General features: G+C 34.3%; 2 protein-coding genes across 3 annotated transcripts; one reads left to right on the top strand and one right to left on the bottom strand.

Annotated features, from left to right (window-relative positions):
* Window positions 1-856: 856 nt before the first annotated feature.
* LOC18046928 (maspardin) lies at window positions 857-6,253 on the top strand. Of its 2 annotated transcripts, XM_006440340.2 has the most exons (9): window positions 1,012-1,102; window positions 1,329-1,376; window positions 2,491-2,616; window positions 2,967-3,065; window positions 3,737-3,879; window positions 4,324-4,432; window positions 4,993-5,100; window positions 5,529-5,669; window positions 5,778-6,253. In XM_006440340.2, the coding sequence occupies exons 3-9, from the start codon at window positions 2,599-2,601 to the stop codon at window positions 6,183-6,185; spliced, it is 1,026 nt and encodes a 341-aa protein (XP_006440403.1). In that variant the 5' UTR covers window positions 1,012-1,102; window positions 1,329-1,376; window positions 2,491-2,598; the 3' UTR covers window positions 6,186-6,253. The 2 variants fall into 2 exon arrangements, with proteins under 2 accessions (XP_006440404.1, XP_006440403.1); XM_006440341.2 differs by lacking the exon at window positions 1,329-1,376 and having other exon boundaries at window positions 857-1,102.
* Window positions 6,254-9,888: 3,635 nt separating this feature from the next.
* On the bottom strand, window positions 9,889-10,724 carry LOC18046929 (probable calcium-binding protein CML13). Its single transcript, XM_006440342.2, is given in 2 exon segments — window positions 9,889-10,509; window positions 10,512-10,724. Coding segments are annotated over 2 exon segments (438 nt in total). The 5' UTR covers window positions 10,590-10,724; the 3' UTR covers window positions 9,889-10,149.
* Window positions 10,725-13,847: the final 3,123 nt, after the last annotated feature.

The following is a 13,847-nucleotide window of genomic DNA, read 5'->3' on the forward strand; positions in this document are numbered from 1 at the left end:
CATGTTAACATGCTATACAACATAATAAATAAAATTGTTGAAATTAATTTAATACACTCAATTAAAATTGAATTGAATATTCTCATCTATCAATATTTGATGATTTTTAAAATTATTATAATTTAGTGTTGAATTAAATTTTTACTGAGTACTAAATTTATGATCAAAATTATTTTTTTAATTTTTTTACATTTATATTATTATATCAACCATTAATCCAATAATCGATAAAAATGTAACTCAATGTTATATTTTTATTCTTTAAAAGAATCATAAATGTAAAAAATTTACAAAAATCAATCGATTAAATAATAAGCAATTCTCTTGACATTACTTCAGAACAATCACTTCCATATCATGTTGATCAAATAACAATGTTATAGTCTTTTTTTTTCCTCTCCCTCGCTCTCTCGAAATAAGCATGTTGGAGATAATAAAACCAAATATAATAAAATTAGAGATTGTTATTTTACATGATAATGTAACAGATATGATTATATAACAGTCGATTGAATAAAAATTCAACAGATATAAAAGTATAAGATAATAAAATTATGTTATTTTTACGACTGCTACATAATCACATATGTTACATGATTATATAATATAACAAAAGCCATAAAATTATTGTATGTTCTGTGTTCGCAAAGACCCCTCAGAACAGGTGAAAAAGTCGAATTTAGACAAAATATTCCAACAAAATTCTCTTAAGGGGTCGCCCATGTTACGACGTTAACGCTGACGGACAGTTGAAGAGGGTTCCGTTAAGTGACTGTTAACAGAAAGGCACGTGGTCCATCTCGTCTAATCCCCAAATAAAAATTAAATTTAAAACAAAATGGAAATAACAGCCAATACAAACAATAATCAAGTGAGAGGAAGAGGGGAAAAAAAAATAAAGCGTGTTAATTTTTCTTTCAGTGATTGAATGATTGATCAATCTTTTATAAGATTGGAATAATCGATTTTTATTTTTTTTTGAAAAGGGAATAATCGAATTTGAATGCATGTGTAGGCTCAAAAGTCGACAATGAAAGGCGTCTTCTCGGCGCCCGGAGATTTTGTCCACTTCAAGTCTCAGGTCCCTCTTTACAAGATCCCTGTAAGTTTCTCTTCATTTATATCTTTTCGGAACTTTTTTACCATCTTTTATTTATTTACCTTCATTTTTTTTTAACTGGGTATGTTTTTGTTTGAACTCTAGTTAATCAAGTAGTCGTCTTTATTTGTTCATTGTAACGTGTTAGGGGTTCTTATGGATTTTGCAAAATATTGATGTGAATATGTTTTCATATTTCTATGTTTGATTGTGGTTTTTGACTTGTTAGCTGGCCACTGTACTGGGCATGCGTTTGTTGGAGCTTTAATGCCTTATTGTAAGTTGATTAGTACTGAGGATTTGTTTCTGTTGACTGTTATGTTTAAATGTTTTCAATGCTTAGACCTCAATTTTCATAAATTTTGATGTGGTTCTGGTTGTTTGTTGTTTGATTATGGGTTTTACTTGTTAGTTTGCTATTGTTTATTGCTGATGATTTTGTTCAATTATGATATCTTCTTCTTGACCATGGTGGTTTATGAGTTTTTATCTGTATCTCTTTCCTTGTTTGATGCATTGGGTTACTATATTTGGATAATACTGCCAGTTTTGGTGGTAGTACATTTAATTTGTTTATGTTGTTTAGCCTTGACTTCAGAAAAGTCACTGAGTAGTGAGTATACAACTAGTTGCTTGTTGTTTTATGTGCTTGATTATTGAATCATAATCTTGATCACGCGAGTTTTGACTGTCGTGTTAAATACGTCTCCTCAGCTTCAATGAACTGTTTCATCACAAACTGCAGGCATTTGTTCTTAGATGTTAGTTGAGGGGTTGATGAGGGTACATTTGGGCTTTTCAAGTCAGCTTGTCTTTGTATTGAGAAAAAAAAAAATCAGCTTGTCATTCTGATTTTCTGATTTTAGTCTTGAAATGTCTGCGTTCTGCTTAAGGATGACATCTTTAGATTTTGATTCACTTTAATTTATTGACTTAGTGAGTTTACCATGTGAACGTGATGTGGAAGACTTAATTTCTTTTGGCATTTGATTTACTCATTGGCTCCATTTCTCAATGCTTTTAGAATGCATAATGTTGTGATGATGTCATGTCATGCAGCATAGCTTTTGGGCAGAGGCAGACTATTGCCTCTAGTGATCAAATTTGAATTCAAATGTTCTTTAAAATTCTGATTTCTTTTAATGTTAATGGATTTGTGATCAAGCTTGAATTTTATGATAAGTTTGTATCTCAATTGATTTATAGATTTTTGCTTGGTTGATGTCATTCCTGAAGTAGAAAGAAGCAGCTTGATATTTAAAACTTTACTGGGAGATTATGTCATATTTTAGCACTGCCCTCAAATTACTTGCTCCTTATAGTGGTACTTTTATCAAATAATGATGTGTCTTATATAGCAACTTCAATTCTTATTTCCCTCTCACTCTCAGATTGGCACAAAGCAGTGGCGATATTATGATTTTGGCCCAAAAGTAGTTCCTCCACTTATTTGTCTTCCTGGAACGGCAGGGACAGCAGAAGTCTACTACAAGCAGATCATGGCTTTGTCCATGAAGGTACTTAATTGGTTCTTATTCTGCTTGCTTTAACACATTTCAGATTGTCCATATCCTCTTTTTGTATTTATTTTCTAGGGAAATGCACATTATTTTTCTAAGGTCTAGGTTGCCTTAATTGCAGATGAATTTGTAACAAAACTATGAATACAGCTTAAAATTGTACTCTGTTACCATAGAAAACTTGTGGTTAGATGCACAACGGTATCTGATAGGTGCCATTTTGGGCAAATTTTCATTCTTGCATTTTTCATTTTTATTTTATTTCGGTAGCAATAAACAATTTGGATTAATATCATTTCTTTTACCTTTTTAGGTTTATAGCTTTTTTCTCTTTTGCAATTTTTCAGGGTTACCGGGTGATTTCTGTTGATATTCCACGTGTATGGAATCATCATGAGTGGATTCAAGCATTTGAAAAATTCCTTGATGCCATTGATGTTCATCATGTGAGAATTTAATTCACAGCATATGCTTCTACTGCATCTTTCTCTTTTTGTATCATTTTTCTTGTTTGCTGCAATAAATATCACATGATGCATGAAATGCCTACTTCGTAGCTTGAGAAAAGAGTTATCTAGATAAGTCAAATATGAAAGTACTCAAAGATTGCAAGTGAGGATTCTAAATGCATATCATGTTGTAATTTCTGCTAAAATAACTGGCATACAGAGGATCGAAAAATATGTAAAACCCCAAACCCAAAAATTGAAGTGAGATTCATCTGTAATTTCTGTTTTCTACTGCAGCAAATGAATGCACTGACTGATGGTATAGGAATTATAGCCTATATTCTGCTTGACATGATAATCTCAGTTTTGTTTTCTAAGTGTACAAGTATTTGCACGAATAGCACAATCTGCTTAATCTTTACTCTGTTTTCACATGCAACTGTACTAGAAGCCTAGGCTAATAAATCATATTAGTTGTTAATTTCATGAGGAAATTACTATATTAGGTCCATGAATGAAATATATATTGGTTTCACAATAACTTATTGCGAGCGTAAGGTTTCTCATTTTGTAAGTGTTTGCAATTACTAATCAATAATTAGATGCACCTTTAGTTATATTTACAACTTGATTCTATGTTTGGTGACTGATAAATCCATCTCCTACAGATACACCTTTACGGCACATCACTTGGAGGCTTCCTAGCACAACTTTTTGCTCAGCATCGCCCAAGACGAGTTAGATCATTAGTCTTATCAAATACATTTTTGGATACGCATAGTTTCGCAGCTGCAATGCCATGGGCTCCCATGTATGTTGTCATATTTCTTCATATTGACTGGGATTTGGAGTAATTGAATTCCTATAATTGTGGTTGTATAGATAAAAACATGTATTTGTATAATTTTCGTTCCCAAATGTTCCACCCCCCCCCCCCCCCCCCCCCCTCCCCCCATTTTGGCGAGAATCTTGAATGTGGAAATTTTGATAAATTGTTTCTTTTCTAATAATTTTGTCAAATCACTGTTAGTAGACAATTCAAAACTCTTGCAAAAGTTGTATTTAGTAAAGGTTTGAAAGGATATACGTAAGTTTGATATGGAATTTCCTGTTTAGTTAATTAGCATTTGTCCTTATTATCTTCAGTGCAGTGGCATATTTGTTACAATTAGAGGGTTTCTTATCATTTGTATCTCTTAGGCATTCTTTTTCCTGATATGCCAAACTTGCCTAATGGTGGTATTGCCTCATGCAGTGTTAGTTGGACACCTTCTTTTTTGCTTAAACGATACGTCTTAACAGGAATTCATGATGGCCCTCATGAACCATTTATTGCAGATTCTGTGGACTTTGTTGTTTGCCAGGTAACTCTGTATTGCCAAAGTTACAAAAAGAACATCCAGAACCTTTCGTACATTGCAATTTCCTGTAAACAACATAGCAAGTTATAATAAGGTTGTTCTTTCTCAAGTAAAATCTTCAGTTTTCATCATTAAAGATGGGAAATAGGAGCATATCGGTTGCTTCTGTTTACAGATTTTTGCTGTGCCGTGGGCATTAAGGTTTTGGACTTGCATAATGGTTCTCTATGAAATACTGAGTAGCATTGTAGTAGAAAGTGCATATCATAGTTACAAAAGGTCTATGAACTTATATTTTGGGTCATTGTTAATTTGAAACTGGCATATATTCATATGGTTTATGAATACTTTTATTTTCTTGGAAATTGGAATCATCTTACTTTCTTTCACTTTTTCTTTTACTTGTTCTCTGGCCTAGTTTTGGTGTTACATATCCAAGGAAAGTTGTTCCTGTTATGTCCACATGCCAAATCATTTCTAGCTTGCCTCCTTCTCCTGTCACTTTCAGTGAAAAAGCTATATGATCTAGAAAAGAACTGCTGAACTCTTTTGACATTATCCAGGTAGAAACACTATCAAGAGAAGACTTGGCATCCAGGTTGACTTTGACAGCTGATGCTGCTTCGGTTGGAAATCTTCTGCTTTCAGATTCGCATATCACTATAATGGATGTATGTTATCTGAGACTTGTTTGTATTTGTGTGCATGAGACTTTTCAATAATTTCTTTAATTAACTTGCAGCAGGCATACCTTGAAATGAAGATTGCATAGTTTAGTTAAGTGGGTGAAACTTGAATTCTCTTTTGAAGAATTCTTATATCCATGAAACAATCTTGCTAAAAGTTTTGAGTTTTGCATGTGAAAGTTCATGCATATATTTTAAGAGGAAGGACTCTAGTGCATATGATGTGGGATTGTTTGGACATGACTACATGAACTTTAAAATTTTCTGTGGTTTAAGTTTTTTGGAGTTTTTAATGATCTGTTATTGCAACATTGGTACTGCTTAACTGGAACCATCTTCTGGAGCTGATGGTGGAAGAAAAGTTTAAGATTCTGCTGATAGCTTTGTGAATTTTTTTGCCATGGTTGCTTAAGACAAATGACTATTGTGCAACTTCTCAACAACTGAAAGATCAGCTGAGTGAGAGGTATTCTGGAGCAAGGCAAGCTTACATGAAAACTGGGGGCGAGTTCCCATTTCTTTCACGCCCAGATGAAGTCAATTTGCATCTTCAGGTTTATATAATTCTGTTTGTTTAGATTATCTTGATGCACAAGTTAGCTGTTCTAGATGCATTTGCTTATTTAAAAACCTGTGTTTTGACCAATATCCATATTGTGCAGCTGCACCTTAGACGGGTTGGGGTTGAAGCTCGGCCAGACTTGGTCAGAGGCATCTCAAGGGATGGTAGTGGTGGTGATCCTAGTGAAAGCAATGACAGAAAAGAAGATTCTGACAATCCTCCTCAAGATGATGGAGGAAACTTTGAAAGTCCATCTACAGAAAGTCAGTTACCAGCTCCAGAAAGCTCAGAGCCTCACAGTTTAAATGAGTTGCCTCTCAGCACTGCAAAATGTTGCTTTGCTGGTCAAGGAGATGCGGTAATCTTGCTGCCATTTCCATTGTTGAGAGAACAAATCACGGTCTCTGAAATCCTTTTGCAACTCACTCTAGTAACCTTGGTTCCTCTTTTGGTGGGATGGTTGTACATTACTTCAAAACATTGTTGGAAATCTAAACAATTGATGTAAGACACATTTGCAAATCGTTCTTACTGTAAGTTATACCAGCAATCTGCAAAACTGAGTCAATCTGGGTTTGTCACTGCTTTTTGGAGGAATTGGTGTTTTCATTGACCTTGTTGTACATTAATGTTTCATAGTTTTTTAAAAGTTATCGCAAGTTCTGTACATCCTGAATTTTTTAAAAGCATATCGGTTAGGAAATTTGTGGTGACTAAACCATGTAGCATATGTTTATAAAGTTATTGAACTCCTGTTGTTGAAAGCAGCTCGTTTGTGGAATCTTCTGGCGAATTAGGTTCGTAAAATTGCTGACCTTCAAATGAAGAACCTTAACAGGTTTGCGAATGCACATGATGTAAACTGCATCAGGATTGATGCTAATTATGAGAGCTACAAGAAGTCAAGCAGAGTTCTCAGAATTATCCGCGGAAAGGACGAGTGAAACCCTAACTTTAAAGTTGGAGATTAGTAAGTTTTTTTTAAAAAAAAAAATTATTATTATTATTATTTTCTTTTTTGGAGAAAAATTGCAAAATACCCCTTTCATTAATTTTTGCAAGACTACAACTTTTTTGGAGAGATAAAGTAACAATAAGTTTAATTTACTAGTAGAATTACAAGAAAAATCCACTCTCCATTGTAGCACTAGTAAAATCATAAATCTCATAAAAACTTATTGTAGTTCATTGAAACAAAGTTCAAACATTCATTTTGTTACTGGGTGAAGCCATATTTATTGTAGAATTATGATTCTTTTTTAGGATCATAGAAGCAGAATTGTTAAGCCGATAGACAATCCATTGGTTTGGCGAAGGGTGTGTAATGTGAGGCTTTAATTGTGGACTTTTGTTCGAGGAATTGGCTGCATAATTTTTAAATAACTTTATTTTATTAGTCACCTAAGTCCGAATATTGAAGTGGTAGAGGACTTTAAAAAAATGACCTGAACTTTATCAATGCCTCTAGTCTGTACCTTTTAAAATGAATTTTTTACAAAAAAGACAAAAAGAAGAGGAAAAGATAAGAATTGAATTTTGGTTGATAAAAATGTAATAAACTTCATCGAATATTTCACATTTAAGTTTGTAAATGGAACATATGGCAAGTTGTTATCATATTTAATGGAATCAATGATGAATGGTAAGGGTCTTTATAAGTTATATTTAATGTAATTTATAATGGGCGAATCACTACTCTCAAAGTTAAGTAGGACTATAAGGGTAGTGGTTCGAGTCTTCATAAACTCAACCTCCTATAATTAAACAAAAAAATTTGTAGACTTAATCTGTAAGTTTTTATTCCTTACGAAATGTGAGTGGAGTAAAGATATTTCTTGTTTGTGATGGTCATATGTATTGTAAATATCAGTGTAATGTGAATGTGAATGGAACAGAGACATCCCTCGCTTGTGAAGATACATCTCTCGTTTGTGAGGGTACATCCCTCGTCTATGAGGGTCATATGTCTAGGCATGTACTTCATAAAATTAATGTAATAATGTAAGTCTCACTAATATATCTGACTATAAATATCAGTGTAATGTCTGCTCTAATAACAGTTATAAATATCTATATAATAAAATAATTTAATGTGTAATCAGTATTAAAAAAATAATAATAATTTACAATCTACTAAAAATAAGCCAGACAAGATCCCCACGTACTAGATACTCATTTTTGCATGTTCCTAGTGGGATATAATTAGGCAAACCCAAATGATAGTATCAGCCACTCTGTCTGAAAAAACACCAGCACATATTTGTACATCAATCCACGTGAATGTATATTTTCTTTAATTGTCCGATTCCATCGTGCAGCTCAAGTTATGATTTCGAGTAACACACTTGAATATGGTCGACTTTTAACCATATAAAACCTTGCAAGTTGAAACAGCTATTAAATGTCGCAAAGCCTAAAGGAACACGACAAATGGTTCTGTAAAGTGCGATTCCAATTCTCAAAAACCAAAATGAAACCCATTTGCAGTTTTGAAAAAGATGCATTCAGTTTCAGCACTCTTCCAATGGATACTAAAAGAAAAATATGCAATATTTCCAACATTATTTCCGACGGCCACTTCAAATTTTAACGGGTAACCAAGTTTACTTGCTGCAATTCGAGTTTGGAAGGATGGTCGTCTCTCAGAAATCTTCTAATATAGTTAAGTAATAGGGGAAAAAGGAAAAAATTCCTTTCTTGGTAATAGTAGTACCTAGGTACCTCCGAAGAGCTGTTCACGAGAAGGTGCAATGAAAGATCAAAATTCTCACAGTTTAATAAACATGAGCATATGCTGAACAACCACCTAACCGCAGACATCTTTAAATCTTAACTAAACAGACCGACATCATTAGTGGGAAATTACACCAATCTCAAGCCATGAGACAACTATTCACACAAACTGCAATGATCAGACTCATTTCATTCCACAAATCATGATGCTATCCAAAACAGTAAGAAACAATAAACAAGCCTATGTCCATTAGTGGGAAATTACACCAATATCAAGCCATGAGACAACGATTCACACAAAATGCAATGATCAGACTCATTTCTTTCTACAAGTCATGATGCTATCCAAAACAGTAAGAAACAATAAACAAGCCTATGTCCATTAGTGGGAAATTACACCAGTCTCAAGCCATGAGACAACTATTCACACAAAATGCAATGATCAGACTCATTTCATTCCACAAATCATGATGCTATCCAAAACAGTAAGAAACAATAAACAAGCCTATGTCCATGCCCATGACAAGTTTGACCAGTTGCATCTTCAGATGAAGGGACATTGAGCCCGACATTGGCAGAAATCTAATTTTAGAAGCAAAAATGAGTTCAAAATCTAAATTACATTACTACTTAAGACTTAACCTTATATATAAAAAGAATTGAAATCAGACCACCTTATACACACTCAGACACAAAAGCCTCCACCAGTCCATAGCTAAGCAAATCTTGGCCTGAACAAACGATGCTATGTTTGAACTAGCTTGCTTTAATAAAGGATTCCTCATTTAATACTCACATATGGCTCACTTTTTCAGTGAGTGATTCCAGCTCAAGACTGTAGGAACAGACAATGAATTAGAAGATGACCTGCAGAATGTTTCACCCATATCATATGTTTTACAAGATCAATGGAAGCTGGTTCAAGGTACTTTTAGGACCACTTCATGAAGCATAGTGTTGAAGGATAGAGATGTTTTGTGCAGATCCAGAATAGTATTACTATACTGCTTGCGCCTCCATATCACTGGGGATCTCACCAAACAAAACAACTAAGCAGTGCAAACAATCCTTCAAAGTTTGAAGCTCACTTGTTACCAATAGCATAAAGAGGAGAATATTTAATTATCTTACGAAAAAAAGAGTAGGCCTTCATTTTATTGCCTTGAACACATTTAGTGCAAAAGAGAAAATACCGTAGGTAAATTCTAATTACATTTTACACAACTACATTATTTCACCTGTCATAAATTGACCAGAATTTATAAGCATGGAAGCTTCAAAATCTGAAAACCAAAGGAACCTTTATCCATCTATTACTTACAAAGAAAGAAAACAAAAAATCTCACCCCCCTCACGTCACATTATTATTATACAGAAATAATGAATTTCCAGGAGCATTCACAATCGAAACCAATCTAAAATAGCCCTCAAAATCCAAAGATTATGAGCCTATTACAAACGTGGACAGTAATACAATCTGGAACAAAAGCTTAGCATTAATAAACCAATTCATTTCAAGAAACATCTACACATTATATATTACACATAACATCAAAGTTCAGAATGTAAAAAAATACCTAACAAAAGGTCAGCATTACTTTCAACAATTCAAGAAATACCATCAAAATCCATCACATTAAAACAGAAAGGTACACAAAACTCAACATTAATTGCAGAAAACATTAAAAATAAACAGACACCCATTAATCATATCTTAAAGTTGAAGATCCAATCACTGGTCACTTGGCCACCATCCTGGCAATAAAATCCTCGTACTTGATCTTGCCGTCGGACCCGACATCCACTTCCCGGATCCACTCATCAAACTCGGAAGGCTCCAGCTTCTCCCCAATAGAAGTGAGAATGTGTCGTAGATCGGAGACGGAGACGAAGCCGGTGTTATCTTTATCCAGCACTTTGAAGGCGTCACGCAACTGGCGATCGAAGGGCTCAGGTTTCATGTGCTTGGCCATCAGGTCAAGGAACCGCGGGAAGTCAAAGGGTGCCGTTAGTTTTTCCTCGGAGATTATGGATTTGAGCTGGGCCTGGGTCGGGTTTCCCCCAAGTGACCTCATTAGGATCCCTAGCTCAGACGGCGCGAAACCTTGTTACGACTTCTCCTTCCTGTGAAGGCTTCCTTCATTGACGAGACCTGGTCGTCGCTCAGATCCTTTCCCATTTCCTTTCTCTTTTTTCCTTTTTATTTATTTATTTATTTATTTATTCGGATTTTCACTTCTCTCTGTCTCTCTCTCTCTCTCTCTCTCTCTGCGTGTGAGTTCCGAGGGAATGAGAGAAATGAAATTGATTTTTGATTTTTGATATTTCAAGTGGTGAATGGCTAGAATTTGGGGGCGTTTCATTGGGATAGGAACGCCGTCGTTTCAAGTTAGAGAGGAGAGGAGAGGAAAGCGGCGTCGTTTCAGTTTTTATGATTTGAACTTTGAAATGGTCTCTTCTCGTCAATTGTGTCTTGTCCAATCAATTGTTCTGTCTGGGTGGGATGTGATATCGACGCATAAACCATAAAGCATTGGGAGTTTCACCGGTTGCAGTGGACGTTCACGTAAATGATCCACTTGGGACCCACAGTGGATTCTACTTGCAAATTTTAACATTACTGCTAGTGTAGTACTATTAAATGGATCCAATATGTTGGATCAAGTTCAATCAGTGTTGGGCTCAAAGTTTCGATTGCCAGGACCAGGCCCAAAAATGATTGGACCAAGTGCGCCACAACTAAAATTAGTTGTTGCTTGTGATCTCAGAGACTGTTAATGGTGAATGTTAAGCTCAAAACTTTTTATACATAGGGATACGGATCGATTTCCGAAGCCAGCCAGTACAGCAAGTTTATACTTGCAGGGTTACAGAAGAGAAGAGTGGCTGCGAGTTCATGCTATTGAAAATGCAAACGATTATTGCCGAGGCTACGAGTGTCAATGATTTTGATCTCCGTACGTGTTTGTTTATGCCTGTAGTTGAGTACAAATCTTTAGAGTCCAGCTAAAAAGAGTGCATTTTATCAATGAATGAAGACAGTGTGCACGGGACATCTGCAACATGCAAATGGTACACATAGCTTCACTAATAATAATCTTTTACTCTTTTTAACAATAACAACCTCTACCCCTAGTGTTGCCTCTACCAATTGATCTTACAACAAATTTCTTACAATTTTTCGCAAATTTAGACTTGGATGGAAACAAGACCATCACAAATCTAGATTGGGATGGAAATAAACTACTTGCACACGAAGAGATAGAAAAAAAAACTAAGACAAGGAAAAAGGATATTATTTTTCTTGAGAAGATGAAGACGAACAGTGAATGGGGATGGAGGGGTTGGGTTTTGGGGGGTGTTTTGTGGGGAGGGTTCTTTTTCGGTCTCAAAGTTGATCTTAGTAATGATAAATAATAATTAGGTTCCCAAAAGCCTTTTTATTATTATTATTATTATTATTTTTTGTTTTGGGGGGGGTGGGGGGTGGGAGACAAAGCTATCGTGGTGTATGATTCTGCCATATGTATGACTATTTACTAAGAAGCTGGAATTACCCTATGCTTTTAATGGAACATTATTGAAAGGAACAAAGACTAAACAAGCCTTTCCCCACAAATCCAGGAGAGAGGGGGAAAAAGAAAGGGAAAGATTAAATTGAAAGATGATCATAAAGCCAAGGCAGTGCATTTTATTAATTAATATAAAGCTGAAAATATTTTTTTTTATAACAACACTTACCGCATATGTTCAAACTTCGACTTGTATTTCATAGACATCTGCAATGTCTGAAATACCGTATAATGTTTTTCCTTGTTTTGTGACTTTTTGAAATAAATAAATAAATAAATAATGGTTAAAATCTATATAAATTACTTTTTATTTATGGCTTGTTTTGTAAAGTTGTAATATCTTTTTTTTAAAAAAACTGCCGCCCCATTTGAAATTTCAATTGCGTTCTTTAATTACCTCAAACAATCTTTTTCTTACGGTACATAGAATAGTACCTTCTTTTTCCATCTCAGTCACTCTTAACGAGAATGGAGGGGAGGCTTTTGTCTTTTGACGAAAAAAGTTTCAAGTGGCTTTATTTCTTTATCTTTGACTTTAATTATGCTTCAATCTTTTCTCTCCACAAACCCCTTTTCTCATTTAAATTACGTGGATCAGATATTGCTAAGTAGCTGGTATCATTTTAGAGTCATTGCAAAAGATAGCTCCCCCTGTTCAAAATGCAAAGGTGGCAGACTACTTTCTTGTGGACCATGATGGAGGATCTATATTGTCTGAACTTTTTTTTCTAAATTCACATCAGCTAGGTTTGTCTTAGAGCTGGTAAAACGGGTCATCGGGTCATGTTCGTATCGTGTCAGTTTCGTGTCATATTAAATTTAGATCGATCTAAATCTGACTCATTTAATAATCGTGCCAAAATATTGAAATCCAAACCCGACACAAAAAAATAATCGGGTTACCCAATAACCCGTTTAATATTTATATATTGAACAAAAGTTACATCAAATATTTACATAATATCATACATACGTACATACATACATACATACATAATTTCTCGATATTATAAAATATACATATCTACTAATATATTACACATTTACACTATTGAGGTTTTAATATTATATATATATATATATATATATATATATATAATATTATATATCAATATTATAAAATATACATATCTATCAATTTTTACACATTTACACTATTGAAGCTCTAAATATATTTAAAATTTTATAAATAAAACATTGTGTTTATATTCACCCTTTAAAAAAAAATCATCTCTAATATTTGAGTTTTAATGATAAGAATATGTAAATTATTTTAAAACAGAAAATATAATCGGGTCATTGATCGGGTAAATGGGTCAAGAATTTTCACCCTAACCCGACACGAAAAAAAATCGTGTTGACTCGGACCCGATCCATTTAATAATCATGTTAAATTTAACGACCCATACCCATTTATTTATGTCGTGTTCGCATCAAATAATCGGATCGCGTCAAATTTTACAAGCTCTAGTTTGCCCACTAAACTACTTTTGTTTAATGCTGCGGGACCAGTGGGTGTTGCCTTTGCTCTCAGTTGTTTTAGAGCAATTTACGAACTCCAACTACTTGGACTTTTGGGGAGCAGAAGTACATTTTGCCTTTAATCTCTCACAGGACCCGAAAGGTCAGCTCTGTATGTTCATATTAAATTTATGTCTACGAGTATTAAGGATAGCACCACCGCTTGATGAATAAGGGTTAAAGGAACTGAAGCCTCTAAATTTTTTATCCTTCAAAATATGGTAAAAAAGAAAAAGAGCCCTTTGATGGATAACTAAAGAACCCCAACTGAGATTAAACTAATCTCACGAGTCATTTCAATGTTTTATGAAGCATCTAATAAAGATTATGATGGTTTTAATTTA

The sequence above is a fragment of the Citrus clementina genome, unplaced genomic scaffold, assembly GCF_000493195.1.
Source record: "Citrus clementina cultivar Clemenules unplaced genomic scaffold, Citrus_clementina_v1.0 scaffold_3, whole genome shotgun sequence".
Lineage (NCBI taxonomy): Eukaryota > Viridiplantae > Streptophyta > Magnoliopsida > Sapindales > Rutaceae > Citrus > Citrus x clementina.